Source organism: Scylla paramamosain, chromosome 30 (genome assembly GCF_035594125.1).
Source record: "Scylla paramamosain isolate STU-SP2022 chromosome 30, ASM3559412v1, whole genome shotgun sequence".
NCBI lineage: Eukaryota > Metazoa > Arthropoda > Malacostraca > Decapoda > Portunidae > Scylla > Scylla paramamosain.
In genome coordinates, this window is record NC_087180.1 from 11,111,175 (window position 1) to 11,131,819 (window position 20,645).

The 20,645-nt window shown below is 37.7% G+C and overlaps 1 protein-coding gene across 4 annotated transcripts in view; it reads right to left on the reverse strand.

Annotated features, from left to right (window-relative positions):
- LOC135115838 (uncharacterized) overlaps window positions 1-20,645 on the reverse strand; it is a 48,234-nt gene that overhangs the window by 7,248 nt on the left and 20,341 nt on the right. For 3 of the 4 annotated variants that reach the window (XM_064032839.1, XM_064032841.1, XM_064032840.1), the window contains 18 exons: window positions 17,141-17,301; window positions 16,458-16,617; window positions 15,733-15,903; window positions 15,139-15,211; window positions 14,700-14,923; window positions 14,107-14,325; window positions 13,502-13,979; window positions 12,421-12,626; window positions 11,869-12,097; window positions 10,625-10,814; window positions 4,724-4,907; window positions 3,590-3,785; window positions 2,807-3,033; window positions 1,648-1,812; window positions 1,373-1,501; window positions 1,076-1,221; window positions 396-486; window positions 72-233 (listed from right to left, as the gene is read on the reverse strand). In XM_064032839.1, coding sequence (XP_063888909.1) covers window positions 72-233; window positions 396-486; window positions 1,076-1,221; window positions 1,373-1,501; window positions 1,648-1,812; window positions 2,807-3,033; window positions 3,590-3,785; window positions 4,724-4,907; window positions 10,625-10,814; window positions 11,869-12,097; window positions 12,421-12,626; window positions 13,502-13,979; window positions 14,107-14,325; window positions 14,700-14,923; window positions 15,139-15,211; window positions 15,733-15,903; window positions 16,458-16,617; window positions 17,141-17,301 — 3,411 coding nt within the window. Of the gene's footprint in view, window positions 1-71; window positions 234-395; window positions 487-1,075; window positions 1,222-1,372; window positions 1,502-1,647; window positions 1,813-2,806; window positions 3,034-3,589; window positions 3,786-4,723; window positions 4,908-10,624; window positions 10,815-11,868; window positions 12,098-12,420; window positions 12,627-13,501; window positions 13,980-14,106; window positions 14,326-14,699; window positions 14,924-15,138; window positions 15,212-15,732; window positions 15,904-16,457; window positions 16,618-17,140; window positions 17,302-20,645 lie in introns of those variants that run through there. The other variant, XM_064032842.1, reaches the window with a different exon arrangement.

Below are 20,645 nucleotides of genomic sequence, written 5' to 3' on the forward strand. Positions count from 1 at the left end.
CAAACTTAACACAAGACTGTGTTTGCCCATCCCAACATAGAGTTGAGTAATAGTTATAATAGTTTGCTCACCCATGTCCCATTTGATAACTTTTGGCCAGTACTGGGGTCAAACTTCAATTTTTCTGAGGTAAAGAGACCCAGTCCCATGATGAAGGCTCCTTCCACCTGTCCTACATCAACAAAAGGATTCATACTGCGGCCAGCATCTTCAATCACATCTGCTCGCCTTATCTGAGACAAAGAAAAGTGTAAGTTATAAATACTTTACTGGTAACTTGTTATAGTATTTATTGATGAAATTGATGAACCAGTGAATGTAGCCTCTCTCTTAAACAAAATTTTCATTCTCAATGACACCCTTTCAACTGACTGGAAAAAAATCAAATTCCTCACCATATATATGCCCGTCAACACGTCTACTTCCACCTCAAGGCAACAAGCTGCCCAAATGTCGTATCGTGGAGGATGTTCCTTTGCAGCAGTCCTGTCAAATACAAAAATACAAAAAATGAAATACAAAAAATGCAAATTTAATTAGTTGACATTTGCAGATACAAAGATGGGCAGACTAGATGCATAACTTAATCTAAAATAAGCAAAGTATGTATCTGCCTCACTTCTTAAAATACTATATACCCACATGCAGCAATATTAGTATGAAATGTGTTTCGAGCAAATTATTAGACCATGGTTGCTCAGTGTTTTAAAATACAGAATGAATGGTATATGCATGCCTTCTAACTTTCTTTGCAGATAACTTTGGATAAGATCTGAATTTTTTAAGTTAATTATTTACAAGCACTGGTTCTTGACCATTCTAAATTAAGTAGAACTGAATTTTATTCCTAAATTATATTTTACAACTGTGAAAAGTTACTGATCTAGCAGTCTTAGTAATAGATTTCTCACACATGAAGCTAGTACAGGATGAGCCAATATTTGTCTACACAACTTAAATTCTTGCTGTCAGTGACCAAGCATCTTCCCTTTGCCTTATTCTGCACCTTCGGTTTCTATTCCCTTTCTCCTAGTTTTCTCCATACTCCCTCTCAATGTTTTTCAGATCTCCTCACCAGTAACGTTCACACAGATCCACATCATGACTGAAACAGTGTTGCACCAGCTCCAGCCATGTTGGTTCTTTTCCAGTGTCCTTCTTTATCTTCTCCTTTTCAACATCCATGCGTTCTTTAAGAGCTAAACTTGCTTTTCTGACACCCTGTGGGACACAGGAAAGCTCAGTCTTTCACTTTATTAGTATAAAGATCTTGATTTCCTTCAGTATTTATTCTGTATCCTCTCTAATGCAGGTGACTACTGTTCATTAATGTTGGTCAAACAATATAATAATTTCTGGTGAGTATACTCACATGTGCACAGAGGTCAGAACCAAAGGACCCACTGGTGACAGTGGAGTTTGCTGCAACTGTTGTCTCCGAGGCCTTGACAACTACCTGTGCCAATGGGATCCCCAGTGTGTAGGCTGCTACCTGAGCCACCTGAGAAAAGACTGTTTTAATACCCTACCCTTATTGTCTCCATAGCAGAAGTTTCACTATCTGAACAAAATTTCTACAAGCAAATAATTTCTAAGTCCAAGAAACTCACTCTAAACCACTCATAATCTGAATGCACCTGGCTATACCTTGGTGTTGATGCCTTGTCCCATTTCAATGCCTCCATGGGTGATAGCTACTGTTCCATCATGTGCATAAATACTGACTTGGAGACCATAACGGAAGACTGATGGATAATCAAAGCCATAGTACTCTGGCATCACTGCAATCCCACGTTTCTTCCATCTATTGCTCTGCAATATGGGATAAAAATGTTTGATCTGAAAGATGTGGCTTGAGGTAGAGAAGAGTGGACATGAAACTAATGACAAGGCACAATAAATAACTAGTAGCAGAGGTATTAAGTGGTAATGAGGAAGAAAAGGTACTTGATATGAAGAATGGTATGCAGAAAAATATACTATTGCTCTATAGGGCCACAATTCAGAGGGCATTATACACATGAAAATTCTGCAGTGACAAGTACTGCATTCTAAACATTACCAATCTCTAAGGCCTTGTTCCTTCCGGGCACATCCCTGGTGGGGATCCCAACAGCTAAAGAGCCTAAACCTCTGTCCAAACAGTCCTTCCTTGCTTATTGAAGGGATGGACACCTGTCTTTCCTCTTTTCGTCATTCACACCACTCCCTCCACTCCCTCCAATACCTCACATTCATTCCTCCTTGATGCATTCCATCACTTCAAGTTTCATGGGAGATTTTCTTGGCCTAAATATTCAGCCTTTCTTCATCTAAATATTCAATCTATCTCTAATGAAGTCTCCACAATTTCCCTTCTCTTTTTAACAGATTAATTAAATCTAATTAACAGTACCCTTAGGCCACACCTGCACCCTCTGGACAAGGTAAAGAAAAAAAAAAAAAACCTGACTTGGATTACACTGGGAAAGACAGATGAAAGTTCTAGAGAAGCAGGCATGAAAAATTATCATTCCAGAAAACAGCTGTTAGGAAGAGAGGAAACTGAATAGGTGAGCAATAAATAGTAAAGGAAAATTGCAGGAAGGAAAATGTTTGAATAGTTAGTTTGGTTTCTATAACTGACTTGCTATATAAAGAGAGTGAATAAAACCTCATATACTAAAGATGTGAGAAGCTGATCTAAGACTATGTAAGAGGAAGAGGTTTGGAACTGAACCCTTCATGAAGCACTTTAGGAACACAACCAATGAAGCCATAAAGAGGACACAGTCTCATTTCTACAGACAAAAATCTCTCCACTAACCCTATTAAACTCTTCCACCTCGGCCTTGCGCTGGACAAAGTTTGCCTTCTCAAGCAACAATGGCAAAATCACATCCTTTATTGGAGTCTGTTCGTGGGATGATGCAAGAAGCCGTGGTACACCTGGTGTGATTAGGTTCAGCTGACGCACCTCCAGAGGATCCTTTTTCAAATAGGATGCAATGTGGTCAAGGATGTTCTCCATGGTACCTATGGCATTGACGTGACCTGGAGGAAGATGGGATGGGAAAGATTAAACTCCAAAGTATATTTGAAATACCAGTCAAAAGAATAAAGCAAATCCTACCTGATGAAACATCCATCTCATTTGTAAATAAAGTCAATGAAATCAGCACTCTACTGGTATTTTTTTTCCCATTTTCTCAAGAAAACATGCTTCTTTACAGAATCTAAATAATGTGAGTTTCTGTATCATGCAACTTACCAAAACACTTGGTTTCAAAGTATGTAGCATTTCATGGTTAGTGTAATTTATTCATGCCAAGTCTACTAGTGAGTTACCAAAAAATAAATAAATAAATAAAATAAATAAATAAATAAATAAATAAATAAATAAATAAAGTAATATATAAATAAATAAATAATAATAATAAAAACAGACATGAACAGTTACAACAGAGAATGTTTTCAGAGAACAGAAATAAACTGTCCTGTGCTTGTGTATATATACTATTAAAGGTTATATTTCATAAATATGTAAATAACAAATAAGCAAAATTAGGGCAACCATAACACCACTACTTGTCACAAACTGCGTTCTCACCAGGTGTCCGGCACCAGGTGTTGGCAGCAGTGTCAGTGTTCACAATATGAGGTCTATATTGTAAATTGGGTATGAAATAGCAGTTCTGGATGACACTTGCTAGGAAGCCTACAGGAGACTCATTGGAGACGTGGCCAGCATCACTATAAAGATCAACTATGAGGGATGTGAGCTTGCCTGTGTCTTCAAATCCAACCTGGGAACAAAGAGGATCATTTTGAGAGGGTGCTGGTATTGAGGGATAATTGTAGACACTATAACACCCTAGTCACATTGGGCTTAACGGCAGTTCCTGATCACCCATCACTACAGGTTGCAAAAAAGGTAAGAGCTTTATTGTTCATCATATGACTTCCTTATGTCCAAATTCATTATCAATCAATCACTGGTTGCCCACCAGTTGCACAAATGGTTGCTGGCTTTAGAGATAGCAGATGGTTAAGAGATGGGTTTTAAGTCCAGTGTGACTTAGCTTAGCTGATTTTGAACCCCACTCTTCTTTTGATAGAATAGCTGATTGAGTCACTTAAAAATTCCTGTTATTTCTCCCAAATTTTACATTAAAGATATTTTTAGTCAACCTATTAATTACAGCTCTGGTTTAAGTTGATTTTTTAAATGCCAATAGCAAAACAATAATAATATTAAAGTGCTAACCTTTAGAAAAACTGTGAAATCTATTTTACATAAATTTCATCTTTATATATATGTCAACATGCACCACTAGAGATCTTGTGCATGGTCCATGTGATGAGTTTAAGTAATAAGAAGCAAGAACTCTATGACTGTACTATTCAGTTCTCAAGAGAGAAGCAGGGGCTGTGACTTCTAGATCAGCTTTTGCCTTCTATAATTCCATGAAGCCTTTTCATATTTAGTCTTACAAATTCCAACAGCCTTTTCAACTTGTATGCTAATCTGCTCCACATGTGAAACCTTCAATAAATCATCCTGATTTCTGGGAATGGTAAAAAATAAGATATTTTCTCCTCATTATCATTATTATTTTTAATTCTGCAGTTAAATTGTGGTTAGCTTGTTCCATTCTTCACTTTAGAAGCTAGTTTAGTTCATCTCATCCTCTAAAATATTTCATTTCTATATCTAGTGCCTCTACTGTCCGTTCTTCCTCACATCATATGTTGCGTAGTATGAGTCCCTCCAGCCAGCCAATGTCATGTTTGTATTCAGGTCTGTCACGACCCTCACAGGCTGCTGGAGACTCCTGGCTGCCACTGCTGCTGCAGCTGCCAAAACGTTCTGGCGACTGATCTTGGCCCCATAACCACCACCAATTCGCCGCACTGACATATTAATACTGGTGGGCATGAGATATTATGTTAGACATACAAGAGAGGGAGCTGGTAACTTGAATTTTAATATCTGATTTTCACAGATGATATTAATGATAGTTTGCATTGATTTAACTACTCTGAATAGCTGAAAAGATTAGGCATCTTTATGACCTGAACAGGTTATGATGGAGTGTGTGTGTGTGTGTGTGTGTGTGTGTGTGTGTGTGTGTGTATTTACCTAGTTGTAATTTACAGGGCCTGAGCTACGCTTGTGTGGTCCCATCTCCATATCTACACTTGTCCATTTTTTTAAATGACCCTAGATGGATGACTGCTGGGTTAAAACATTATATAGGGTGAGAGAGAAGTATATATAAGAGATTAAGGACAGGTGAAGAAGTTAAGGCCACAGTATAACGAATTACTTAGAACAGTCAAGGTTAACGAGGTAAGCTAAGACAATTATGAATTAAAGGTAGCCAGCCAGGCAAAGACAGACCCCCAAGGGATTTTATCAGGTATACAGGATGAAGAATAGGGATACTATAGGTCCATTAAAGGCAGCAGATGGGGAGCTGGTTAGTTCAGGGGAGGAGATTAGTAAAATTCTGAATGAGTATTTTTCAACTGTCTTCACTCAGGAAAACATGCAGGATATGCCAAACAGTGAACAGATGTTTAGAGCAGATGAGAATGAGAAGCTGACAGATATTTTCATAACTAAGGAGATAGTGGAACAGGAGATAATGCAGGATATGCTAAACAGTGAACAGATGTTTAGAGCAGATGAGAATGAGAAGCTGACAGATATTTTCATAATTAAGGAGATAGTGGAACAGGAGATAATGCAGGATATGCCAAACAGTGAACAGATGTTTAGAGTAGATGAGAATGAGAAGCTGACAGATATTTTCATAACTAAAGAGATAGTGGAACAGGAGATAGGCTAAAAAAAAGTTCAAGACACCAGGACCAGATGAAATATATCCCAGAGTACTTAAGGAATACAAAGAGGTTACTTTCTGTCATTAGGAAATCACATGAGTCAGGTGAGGTACCAGTAATGTGGAGGCAGGCTAATGTAGTACCCATCTTCAGTAAAGGAGATAAAACTTTAGTGTCTAATTATAGACCTGTCAGCTTAACTTCAGTTGTGGGTAAAATATTGGAGTCAATAATAGCAAAGAACATTAGGGAGCATTCAGACAAACATAACTTGATAAATCAGTCACAGCATGGCTTCACATAGGGGTGGTCTTGCCTGACGAACTTAAGTTTTTACAGTAAAGTGTACAAGGCAGTAGATAATGGTGATAGTTATGACATCTTATATCTGGACTTTAGTAGAGCATTTGACAAGGTATCCCACCAAAGACTCCTGAGAAAGGTTAGGACACACAGGATAGATGAGAAAGTGTTAGGCTGGATAAGGTCATGGCTAAGTGACAGGTAACAAAGAGTTGTAATAAATGGTTCTAAATCCGAGTGGGGTCATGCAATTAGTGGGGTGCCACAGGGATCAGTATTAGGGCCATTGTTGTTTTTAATATATATCAATGACTCGGATAGTGGAATTAGTAGTGATGTTAGTAAATTTCCGGATGACACAAAGATAGGTAGATTAATTAAGTCAGAATTGGATGCCATTGCTTTGCAGGCAGATTTAGATAGGATGAATGAATGGATGGATAGATGGCAAATGCAGTTTAATATCAACAAGTGCAAAGTACTTAGCGTAGGTAGAGGAAAACCACACAGTAGGTACAGAATAAACAATGAAACTCTGGTAGCTACAGGGTATGAGAAAAGATTTAGGAGTTATAGTTAGCTCTGAACTCTGTCTAGGAAAACAATGCATAGAGCCCAGAAACAGGGCAAATAGGGTCTTAGGATTAATTTTTAGGAGTGATAAAAGTAGAAGGCCCAAAGTAATATTAAAGTTATAATTGGTGCTGGTCAGACCTCATTTAGACTACGCTGTGCAGTTCTGGTCCCCACATACAGGAAAGATATAGGTCTATTAGAATCAGTACAGAGGAGAATGACTAAAAGGATACAGGGGATGAGGAGTATTCCTTACAAGGCGAGATTGAAGCTGTTAAATTTACATTTTTTAGAGAGATGTAGGTTAAGAGGGGACCTGATAGAAGTCTTTAAGTGGTATAAAGGTTATAACAAAGGGGATGTAAGCAAAATTCTTAGGATCAGCAACCAGGATAGAACAAAAAACAACGGGTTCGAACTTGAAAAATTTAGGTTTAAGAAAGAGATAGGAAGAAATTGGTTCTCAGAGATGCGTGGAATGGACTCAGTAATCATGTTGTTAGTGCTAAGACATAGGGAACTTTAAGAGAAGATTAGATGGTTTTATGGATGGGGATGATAGGTGGGAACAGGTAGGTATATTTCATTCAGGGACTGACACGTATAAGCCTGGTTGCTTCTTGCAGCTTCCCTTATTTTTTATGTGCTTATGTTCTTAAAGTTTTGCACTCATTGCTGTTACTACCTCCTCACTTAGCTTGTTTAAAACTTCTATATATCTCTGTGGGAAACTATATTTTTTTGTTATTCAAGCATCTTCCTTTTCTTAGTTTTTTGTTGTGGGTCATGTGTGTCTGGTATTTTCTACTTCTCTTAGCAGTAGTTTCTCATTATCAATTTCTTCCACTCTATTCCACAATTTATAAATCAGTATTAAATTTTCCAATGTTGGCAGGTTCATTTCCTTTAACCTGTCTTCATATGTTAATTCTTCCAGTTCTGAAACCATCTTCATTGCCATCCTTTGTATCCTTTCTAATTTTCTGACATTTTCTTACTCTAGTCCCAGATTTTACTCAAGTCTTCTTGTAGAATTTCAGTCTTTGTTGCTTCTTATATGTCTTTGTAATTTTGCATTGTTGCTTCTTATATGTCTTTGTAATTTTGCATCATCTTGTATGTATTTACCTATTTGTATTGTACAAGGCACAAGCCAAAGTTCATTTTGTCCTCTTTCCATTACCATATTTATCCAGTTTCTCTTTAAACACATGTACATTATTTGCCGCAACCACCTCTTCCTTCAAATCATTCCAGATTTCAATAGTTCTATGCATGAAGCTGCACTTCTTGATGCTGCTTGACACAGGATTTGTGACTCAGGATCTCCCTTTCCTGAATCCAAATTGCTTTTCTGTAATTACCTTTTCATCTCCTAGATATTCCATCCATCTGTCTTTAATTACTCTTTCACAAAATTTTTTACAATACTTGTTATCAACACTGGTCTATAATTTAATGGTTCCACTTTATTTTTCCCTTTGTATATTGGAAAAGAGCTAACATAGTAACTCTTTTCCATTCCTTGGTACTTTTCCTTCTCTTAACATGCTGTTAATTATGTCCCATATGGGTTTTCCACTTTTTCTCTGCATTCTTTTAATATCCATCCATTTACTTGACCTAGTCCCAAAGCTTTTCTAACGTCCACCTCTTCCAGCAGTTTCTTGATTTCTTGTCTCTTTACTTGTATCTCCTGTATTCCCTCACTCTGTGATACCACTTCTGGTGCCACAAATTCAGTTTCCCTTGTAAACACACATTGAAAAACACTCATTCATTAGTTCACCCACCACCTCAGTAGTTTCATAAATTCTTCCTTCCCTTTTTAACTTGTTTATGCCATCCTTATGTTTCATTTTCCCATTTATGTATCCATAGAAGAATTTGGGTTCTTCTTTGCATTTTCTTACTATGTCACTTTCAAAGTTTCTTTCTTCTCTTCTTATTATACTATATTCATTCCTCGTCTTTCTGTATTCTTCTCTAGCTTCAGTTGTCTTATTATTTTCTGCCATGCCCTGTCCTTTTTCTTTTATGCTTCTACACATCTGGCATTATACCATTCATGTTTCTCAATCTTCACTTTACAACTTGGCACAAACTATTGCACCCTCTCTCTATACTTGCTCAAAAATCTCTCATACTTTTCTTGCATTACTTTACCTTCAAATAGCTCTTTCCAGTGAATTTTTCCATAAATTTATAAGTCCTGCAAAGTTTGCTTTAGCATAGTTCTGCCTCCCATTTCTGTATTATTCTTTCCTGTGCAACATTTTTTCCTCCTGTAGTACTATTTCTATCATCACATAATTACTTCCCACTGGACTTAGACAATGTATATTTGGTCTACTTTCTGGCGTGTCTGTAAACACTAAGTCCAACTGTAATGGTTCTTCTCCTCTGCATCTTGTAGGCTTGTTCATCCATTGTCTCAGTGTATTCACCATCATGGTTTGCATAACTTCTTCACTCCATGACCCAACATTTTCTTTCACTTCCATCTCCTCCCAGTTAATTTTTTTTAGTGTTGAAGTTGCCTGTTATGAGCACTTTGTTATTTTTCCTTATGATTTCCTCTATACTATTTTTTTGTTTCAAGTTGCATACTTTTAAATTTATTGGTCTCCCATGCATTAGTTTTTGGTATTACATATGTCACAATGATTTTCCTTTCTTCACTTCCCTTGATCTTAATCACAACACTCAGTGTTTCTGCCATTCCATCACCATATTCCACTTCCTCAACAATATCCTCTTTTACCAATATCATCACTCCTCCCTTTCCTATTCTGTCTCTCCTCCATGTGCTATATCCTTCCTTTGCAAATCCCAACTTTATTTCCTCTTTAGTGTGTGTGTGTGTGTGTGTGTGTGTGTGTGTGTGTGTGTGTGTGTGTGGAGAGAGAGAGAGAGAGAGAGAGAGAGAGAGAGAGAGAGAGAGAGAGAGAGAGAGAGAGAGAGAGAGAGAGAGAGAGAGAGAGAGAGAGAGAGAGAGAGAGAGAGAGAGAGAGAGAGAGAGAGAGAGAGAGAGAGAGAGAGAGAGAGAGAGAGAGAGAGAGAGAGAGAGAGAGAGAGAGGCAATGAGGCTGCCTTGTTGAGGTGGGGAGGACCACTGATGTGACCCTGAGATGGCAATTCAAAATTTCCTTTGATAGAGAACTTTCATGGCAATTCAAAATTTCCTATGATGCAAGACTAATTTTTTTTATATTTTTCATTAGTTCGATGAAAATGGTTGCATATTTGTAAATAGCTATGAATAAAAATGCTGACACAAATGTGAATGTATACACATGCAAATGTAGAAGTGAATATCTGGTTCACTACTAGCTCCGACTACACTTACTTAAAACCAGTGTCATAGTTGGGTGATCCACATGTCCTTATCTTTCATAATTATGACAACCATTCTATTTAGTAACATATCTAAATTTGATGCAGATATATGTAGGAACATTTCAAATAACCCACTACCACTTATCATTTGTTGAGGGAAGATGTGCTACATTGTCAAACCCCACATCCTAGTACAACACTGTCTTGTGTCCATTTCCCAAATTCAATGAAGGCAAACCCAGTACTGGTGGGGGATATCTGGGTTGATGTCCAGATATTGCTACAGTAGGAGCTGCTATTCGTAAAAGATCCTCCTCTTCCTCCTCTGTCAACATACCTTATCAGCTCTGCCCTGATGTGAACTGTCAAAATATTAACTTGATTGAAGCTGTGTTTGTAGTATTTTGAAATTAACTATTTAAGAAGGTTACCATTTAAGTTTGTGGCTTGTTCAGCTGAAAATTTGTGGCCTGTTCCAGACATGCTATCAGTACTATTTGGGCAATGTTTTAGCCTTCATGTGGATAAGGCCTGTGTGTTTATGTTCATATTCACACACGCACTAATGTACTCTTACCTGTTCGCAGTAATCCCAAGGACTTGGGCAACAGTAGCCTGGGTTTCAGTGGGCCACTGGGTTGTGCAGTAAACATCATATCCATCCTCTATGGGAACCACTCGGGTAGCGAAGGGCTCCATATTAAGGTGATACTGACTCCCCTGAGTCAGATTCCCCTTTAAACGATGTGGTGCAATCTCCAGCTGGCCTGGCCAGCAAAACCAAACAAGAATGTTACAAACAAGGCAATTGTTAGACAATATCACCAACACTGAAATATCTAGAGAGGAATGTAACCATGTACATTAAGCAAGCCAATTTTACCAAATTATATCTTGTTCCCTTTAATGAGAATGGATCTAAAGAGGGATGGGAGGACTTCAAGAAACCAAAGAATCACATGGTTAAACATCCAAAAACAGAAGAGGAATTTGGAAAATGATACATGACAGTGCAATAAAATACACTGGGATGAGCAGTGCATTAGTGGTAGCTAGGATCTTGTGCATTATGAAGTGGCTGTTAAACAGTACTCGAGGAATTTAGGAAAATAAGTTTAATTAACTGCAGCACTTGAAGCACTGTTTTACTTCCTGTTATGGTAATTATACACACTGCCACCAATGGAAGTGGTGCACATGATAAACAAAGTGTTGTTTTATAGAGTGGGGAGTGTCCAGCTCAGTTGCAATAGAGGAATTAAAATGAAAATGCGGCAACATTGACAAGCAGTTTGAACATTTGTCAATTGTCACATCCCTGTGTCATCGCTCAGCTGACTCTTGATCCTGTTAAGGACCACTCACACTTGCTGTACTCGCCTGGAAAATGTGCCAAATTTTTTTACATATTTCATATCAATGGTATGATTTAAGTGTTAATTACACATAAGCCTCAGATGTCCAAGAGCAATACAGCCCTTACTGAGTCTCTCCAGAAGGGTGGTTTTGGGGTCTAAGGAGATTTCTAGGAAAACAGGACTGCCACAAAGAACTGTGCACTGTGTGCAGCTTTGGATGAAATGATACCAAGATAATAATAATTCAACCCAAGTGTAACAAACTGCTGTGGATGAAGGCATGTTTTGTCAAAAAGAACCTTACTTTCAGTAAAGCATCAGCTGAGTGCTTTACCATTCCTCACAGGAAGAGAAATAAAGCAAAAAAAAAAACCTTGGTATGTGTGACATGAAACAACAAAAACATCAGTGTGCCACTTTCATTGCCAGCAGGCATACCGTATGTAATGAGGGATACATATACCTTCCGGGTCTCCAAGGACTGCTGGCTCTACTGTGCCAGTGACGGCAAAAGTGACAATCTCATCCCGACCCCCTTCAGCCAGCGCCTGCTCAATTGTCAATACTGGCTTCTTGACATCCTCATAGCTCACTACCACCATCTGGGCAGCTCGCACTGCTGTATCCCTGTCCCGGGCCACTATCAGACCCACAGGTTGGCCAGCATATTTTGAACGCTCCTCTACAAATACCTGTAATTAGAAAGACAGTGAAAGGTCACTGGAGTTAACTTATCATTGCAACTATTCAGTTAACTTATCACTGCAACTATTCTATTTCTTATTCTATAGCCTCAAATACTTTGCTCCCACTGGGGACATCTATTACACAGCTGACCATAACAAAAAGAGTTTCTACCTCACTGTATCCAAAAGGTTTTGATTATTTATGTAATTTTCTTTTATTTGCACTTCTTTTACTTAATATACACCTGTTTACCCATTCCTTCAATCTTCCAAGTGGGTTCTCTCCTACCATTTTAGTCACCTCTACTGGTTAGTAGTGTTTTACTTACAGGGTCAGGATATACCCCAGCAGTGACAACAAAGCTGTTTTTTCCAGGAATGTCAGCAGCCTTTACAAAGGTCACCACATCCTTCAGTCTGAGGGCCTCAGAGGCATCCACATGTGATATCTTAGCGTTTGCATGAGTAGTCTGAACCAGGGCCCCATGGAGCTCACTGGGTAGGTAAGGGATGTCATCAAGGTATGTTGCTTCACCTGTGAGGATGAAAATTCACTTGCTTGTGATCAGTGGCAAATTTCTGACTATACAGATCAACCATCATTAATTCAGTTCCATCACTAATATGGCACTAATTTCAGCTAGCATAATTTCAAATTTCTCGGGATGCTGCACCAACATCCCACCACCACTATTTGTTGGAAGTATGATAAAGCGTATAAAGTTTCTTAACACATACTTGGGAAAAAGCCTGAGGAAGCAGTTAAATAGTGAAATAGAAACAGTGCAATAATAACAAGAGAGGATAACCCAAGAGGCATTAGAAAGTGAAACAGGTAACAAAAAGAAGCTACTGTTGCATAAACAACTGGTATCACTTCCAAACAAAGGGAAGCCATTCAGATTTATTTTTTCTTCATTTATTATTTAATCTGATCAGTTTTAACTCCAGCCATGGTTCCAGTGAATAAAGGAAATGTTTTTTGTGTAAAGTACAAACACTATACATTACCCAGAAAAGATAAGATTGAATGCCTGAAAAAATGTGACCATTTTTGCTAAACAGTCGTTTATGATATTGGCCAGAAATGAAGTATCGGTATTGGTGAAGAAAGTGATATTGGTAGAGCCCCACTTACTAATCAACTTGTACTGATTTACAAGGAATTTTAAAAGTAGGATGAAGTGGTTAACTATTGGGTTTTAAATGTATTCTAATCTAACCTCTCTGTAATCTGGCTAAATCACTAATCCAACACCCTACAGGTCCCAATAGTGCTGGATTAGTGATGGGTGACCTGTATCATGAGGTTCTCAAAGATCATAGGCATGCAAACACTAGTGTATTTGTATTGTGATCTTCCCTATAAGGACTAGTTTTGCACCCACCAAAGCTGTTAGAACTACTCACCAGAGATTTGAGTGGCAGATTCCAGCTTTGGCAAAGGTTCTCCAACTGGCCAAGCTTCCCGATCCATGTCAAACTCCTGACGGCCAGAGGACAGGGGGCGCTCAATATTTGGTCCAGCACTGGCAAGCTTGGGATTCACTTTGTTGGCCAAAAATCCTACAATAGTCTTGTATAGCAGTGCTTGGGAAAGGCTTCGACGATAGGCTGGAGAGGCATCCTGTGGATGGTTGTCTGGCTGTACCTCTCGGCCAAGTATTTCTGCAGCTTCCACTACAGTAGCCTGATCATTCAGCCTCCGCCCCATCAAAAAGTTCTCTGTTTCAGTAGCATGGATGAAATTTGGGTTGATACCTCCAAGAAGGATGGAAGGTTTGTGAGTAACCTTGAAGTTGTCTGTTGGATCCACCTCCATTCTGAAGCAGGCATTGACATAGGCATGTGCATTGACAGCTCGTGGCGTGATCTTGAATGTCCGCAGCTGTAAATAAGTGTCCACGAATTCTGATTTGCTTGAGGGCAAACATTTTTTTTCCCTTCCTCCCAACTCCTTTTTCAACCTTTTCCTTCACTACTCTACAGCTTCTCCCTTCCTCCACTGTTCTTACCTTTGTGTTGTGTAATGCAGGTGGAAGTGTCACAGACAGGATGACTTTTTTGAACATATCTGTTCTGAGGAAATGCTCAAGGCTCATGTGGGTAGTGGAAGCATCCTCAGCACTGCCAATGGTCAGCTCTGCCTTAGCAGCAAGAAGTGTCAAGAAGATATCTGACTGGAATCCTTGATGAGCATGCTTCAGCATCAAATTGCCAGCCCAGCTGCCTGTCTGCTCAGGAAAAATATTTTCTTAATATCTAAGATCACCTATAACCTATACCAATTTTCACAAAACCTGGAGTACAAAATTTCTTGAAATTATCATGATACCTATGGCCACACAGACAAACATTTCTTTTTTAGTTTAGGGTGTTTAATAAAACAGAGTAAAAAAATTGCATTACTCAAAAACTTACAGTAAAATGGAAGAAAATAATATATTTTACTACAAGCACTATTAACTGGAAAAAAATAAAAAATAAATAAATAAATCCACATTTGGCAAAAAACTTGATACTTACAAAAGGTTACATGCATTGTTTCCTAGCAAACCACTCCTTTCCAGTGCTTAAAACAGTTATTTCACTCAATCTTAAGACTTACATTCCTGACTGCCACATTGGCCACCACTTGCCAATGGTTGGCAAGAACCTCTAGGTAACTGTATCTCGGCTGTGTTTTGGCCATGTGATGGAACAACTCCATGGCCCTGGTCAAGCTCACATTGGCACCGAGCTGCAAGGGTACTCCCACTGAGGTGATGTACAGCTCCTCAATACCATCAGTAGAGATGTAGGCTGAATATGGCCCATCATTCTTGAACACTCCTGTTGGTGAAATAAGAACTGTAGTCACTCTTGGGTGCTGCACTATCTGCCCAATATTCACTAATGCAAGATGTTTCTTACTGTTTGCAAGTTGTGGACACCTAGTGGTGAACTGCGTAACACCCTGAGAGTCCTACTGGATAAACATGGCATGCATTATAATTACTTTAAGATACCAAAGCCAGAACTGGTTATTAACCTTCACTGAGCATTACCTTGGCCAGTGTTGCCCACAACAATCCGATACTTCTCTTCAGTGCCAATATTCCTAAGAATACTGTACATGCCCTGAAATTAATGTCATCTGTGAGAATCTTGAGACATTTGCAGCTATAATAAAGTTTAATCCAATTATAAAGCATCATCTTAGAGTTAAGTGCTTGAATATTTGACATAGCAGTTAAAGAAAAAAATTTACAAAAAAAAACAGTTGTTTATTTAAATGCCTGTTTTTTCTGGAAATCAAGCATTACTTGGTTCCATTAAACATTGGTTACATTGAACCCTGCCATTTTCATGTGTTGTAAACCAAACATAATAAGCTTCACTGTAAAAGTACTACTTTCTGCAAACACTGGCAATATAAGCTGCCATGCACTCCATATACTTGAATGGCAGCAAAGCTAACTTAACAAGCCTCAATGACACAGAGAGCAGGGGAAAATATTAACAATCTCTATTTCATGCTTAAAGAGAGAGAGAGAGAGAGAGAGAGAGAGAGAGAGAGAGAGAGAGAGAGAGAGAGAGAGAGAGAGAGAGAGAGAGAGAGAGAGAGAGAGAGAGAGAGAGAATCACACTTCACAACTTACATGGATATTTGTTGGTCGGAACCAGTGAACAGAGCCAAAGGATATCTGCACTTTCCCAGGATTGAGAGGAAGGAAATCCATCACTCTTTTCTTACATCTTCCACCTTCCTTTCCCTTACAGCCACCACAACCATCGGTGCCATTCTTCTCACATACACCATTGTATGCCTCCTACGTGTGATGCATAAAAAATCCTTTAAAAAATGCTGCAAGTATTCCAGGTTTATATAAATAAATGAGAATATCATTATCATCTATCCATCTATTTATAAAGGATTCCTGTTCTCAGAATTCTACCAAGAGGATGGTCATGAAAGAAGCATCTCCATTCATTCCACTTCTTGCATTCTCTAATCCTATTACTCTCTTCTCACTGGTGCCACTTACATACCAGAGAACTGTCCTCCAACTTCACTCAGTCCTCTTTTGTGCTGACAGCATCTACCACATTCATATATTCTAAGTCATCTAATGGTCATTCTTTCCATGTGATCAAATTACCTTAGATGTGTTTCTCGATCTGCTCAGTCATTTCACATTTCATTCTTTCACTTTTGCTTGAGATGTCAAAATCAGTTAAACACTTTAATTTCTTTTCCTATTACTGATGTCTGCATCAATATATATATATATATATATATATATATATATATATATATATATATATATATATATATATATATATATATATATATATATATATATATATACACCAGTGTACATACCTCTATGTCCACAAGTCTTTCCTTAAGGGTGGGGTCTGCATCCACTGTCATGGATTTGAAGGCGTCCAGGATGGGCCGGTAGCCAGTGCAGCGACAAATGTTCCCATCCAATGATGCTTCTACTTTGGCAGAAGTGAGTGGTTCAGACCCCTTTGTCTGGCTACAAATGAAAATATCTGAATTAAGTCTCTAGTCGAAAAAACAAAACAAAAACAAAAACAAAACTTAAGTGAAGCAGACATTTCATAAATACATAAAATGAGCTGGTATTATTCATGTTATGTTTTATGGTTCATTAGCTATTATGTAATTAGAATCAACAGACACTGCTGTCTTTTTTGGTACTGGAAACACAGTTGGATGACATCCAAGGAAAATTTATGATTTCAGGCTTTCAGTTTTCTGAATTTTAGATAAAAGGTTGTGAACTTGTAATAATAGTTTCTTGGTAAGGTTTACAGTAAAATCCAAACAAAAGCTATGAAAAAAAAATGTGGCATTATGTTAGTGATGAATGGAAAAAAATAAGGACAATAAAAACAAATGTAGTGAGGGAGAGAAGGTGAGAGCAATTTTGTGTGAGGACAGAAGAATGTGTCTGTGTCTGGACAGAAGAATGTAATGACCTACTCACCTTTACCAATGACAAGAATTTCATGAAAAGTCTTGATAACAATACTTACCCATACATGGTCATGATCATGCCTGGTGAGCAAAAGCCACACTGAGTCCCATAGAAGCCATGCAGAGCCTTTTGTATGGGGTGGTAACCTGTGTAGCGGTTCCCTAGACCTTCTATAGTCTCTATCTTCCATCCTGCACAGGCATACAGCATTGCCTGACACTGCAACAAAGTATTGCTTAATATTCTATTCAACTTATGCATCCAATATTGCAGGCTTTGCATAATTTTTTGGGGTACATTACAGTATACTGTTTATTTATTGCTAAGTTTGTGCACCTGCTTCAGACACCTTCCTCGTTTACATTAAATATTGTCTTTGTGTTAGTGTGCAATAATATATTAGTGTTTACCTATTTGGATTTTAGTAAGATTAAGTCAAGCTCTCTCATTAATGTGTGGGTGTGCACATGCACACGTGTGCAAGTGCACATTTCATTCAATTTCAATAGTTAGGAATTACTGTGCTACAATGTGTGCTTGTGTGCGTGTGTGTATTTACCTAGTTGTGTTGTACAAGGCATGAGCAAAAGCTCGTTTTGTTCTGTCTCTCCATATCCATATTTATCCAATTTCTCTTTAAACATGTGTGCACTGTTTGCAGCTTCTTTCTTCAAATCATTCCAGATTTCAATAGTTCAATACAGGAAGCTGTATTTCTTGATCTTACTTGAACATCAACTCTTCTTTATTTTCTCCCCATGCCCCATTGTATGTATTTCTCCTTCCTCCATTTGTGGTATTTTCTTTCCATGCTCTCATGTATGTCTTTCTCCCTCGTCCATTTGTGGTACCAGGTCATTTTTGTTTATTTTTTTATATGGTTTACTAATTTGTACTTTGTTATCAGCTCTCCTCTTTCTATTCTCTCTTGTAGTGTTGGTAATCCCATCTCTTCAAATCTTTCTTCATAGCTTAAGTCTTTCAATTCTGGTACCATCTTTGTCACTACCCTCTGTATTTTTTCCAATTTCTGCATATATTTTTTATGTGGAGCCCAAACTACTGCTGCATATTCTAATTTAAAATGTATCATGCTTGTTATAATTTTCTATATAACATCTTTATACAAATAGTTAAATGCCACCATAATGTTTGTTAACAAGCTGTATGTAAAGCTGAATATCCAGTTTATGCGCATTTCAGGTCATGATAGTGTGTCCTGAATCATTACTCCCAAATCTTTTTCTTCATTACTTTTCATTATTACTTCTTCCATTTTATAATTCCATGTTCTCTTTTTACTTTTTCCTAATTCCAGTACATGGCATTTCCTGGCATTAAATTTTAGTTTTTATCTTTGGCTCCATGCACATAACTTGTCAATATCCTTTTGCAACTCCTTGCAGTCATTTTCAACCTTTATTATTTTAATTATTTTTTGCAACATCAACAAACAGGCTTATATAACCATTTCAATCCTCTGTCATATCGTTTACAAATATTTGAAACATAATAGGTGCCAACACAGATCCTTGCTTTACCCCACTTGTCACTTTGTGCCAACTTTAATTAGTGTCCCTGATTACTGTTCTCATTTCCTTCCCTTGTAAATAATCACCCATCCATCTCAGTGTTGCTCCCTTCAGTCCTCCTCCATTTTCTAGCTTTCACATAAGGCTTTTGTGGGGAACTTTACTCAATGCTTTTTTGAGATCCAAGTATACTGCATCAACCCATCTGTCCCTCTCTTACACTCCATCTATTGCTCTCATATAGAAGCTCAGTACATTTGTGACACAGGATCTCCCTTTCCTGAATCAAATTGCTTTTCTGTAATTATCTTTTCATCTTCTACATACTGCAGCCATCTATCTTTAATTACTATTTCACAAAGCTAGTTTACAATACCTGTTAGTGACACTAATCTATAATTTAATAGTTCCACTATTTCTCCCCTTTGAATATTGGTACTATGTTAGCTCTTTTCCATTCCCTTGGAACTTTTCCTTCTTTTAACAAGCTGTTAATTACATCCCATATGGGTTCCTCCATTTATTTTCCGCATTCTTTTAAAATCCATCCATTTACTTGATCTGTTCCCATAGCTTTTCTAACATCCAGCTCTTCCAGCAGTTTCTTAATTTCTTGTCTCTTTACTTGTATCTACTGTATTCCCTCATTCTGTCATACCACTCTCAGTGCCAAAAAATCAGTTTCTTTCGTAAACACAGATTAAAAACTCTCATTCATTATTTCACTCAACTCCTCGGTAGTTTCATAAATTCTTCCTTCCCTTTTTAACTTGTTTATGCCGTCCCTATGTTTAATTTTTCTGTTTACATATTTGTAGAAGAATTTGGGTTCTTCCTTGCAGTTTTTTACTGTCACTTTCATAATTTCTTTCTTCTTCTCTTCTTATTATACCACATTCATTCCTTGCCTTTGTATTCTTCTCTAATATTTCTGTTCAGTTTCTCATCATTTTCTTTCACGCCCTGTTCTTTTTCCTTTTTGCTTCTACAAACCTGGCATTATACCATTCATGCTTCCCAGTTTTCACTTTATACCTTTGCACAAACTGATGCACCACCCCTCTGCACACGTGCTAAAAAATCTCATATTTTCTTGAATTTTTTTTACCTTCAAATAGCTCTTTCCAGTTAATTTTTCCATAAAACTTATTAAGCTCTGCAAAGTTTGCATTAGCAGAGTTCCATCTCCCATTTCTATACTGTTCTTTCATGTGCAACACTTTTTCCTTCTGTAGTACTATTTCACTGTCGCATGATTGCTTTTCCCCATTGGACTCAGACAATGTATACTCAACCTACTTTCTGGGGACTTTGTAAACACAAAGTCCAACTGTGATGGTTCTTCTCCTCTGCATCTTGTAGGTTCATTCACCCACTGTCTCATTGTATTCACCATCATGGTTTGCATAACTTCATGACCTGAGATTTTCTTTCACTTCCATCTCCTCCCAGTTAATTCCTTTAGTGATGAAGTTGCCTACTAAGAGCATTTTGTTGCTTTTCCTTATCATTTCCTCTATACTATTTCTTGTTTCTAGTTGCATAATTTTATATCTATTGGTCTCCCATTCAATAGTTTTTTGGTGGTATGTACATCACAATAACTTTTTTTTTTTCACTTCCTTTGATCTTAATCACAAAATTCAAAGTTTCTGCCATTCCATTACCATATTCCACTTCCTCAACAACAATATCTTCATCAATCCCCTCCCTTTCCTTTTTGTTTCTCCTCCATGTGCTATATCCTTCCTTTTTGCAAATTTCAACTTTATTTCCCCTTTTAGTATGGTTTCCTTTAAGCATACCACATCTGGCTTATTATTCTTTTGGTAGGCTTAAGTTCCAATAGGCTTGACACCAAATCATCTACATTTGTATACATAATCTTTAAATTTATGTTTGATCTTCTTTGTGTCTGTGTGTGTGTGTGAAAGCAACTTCTATCTAAGGGCACTTTGGAAGTGCCATATTTTGTTCAACCAATACATAGACACTTGCTGATACATTGTGAATAAACCACGGATGGAGAGA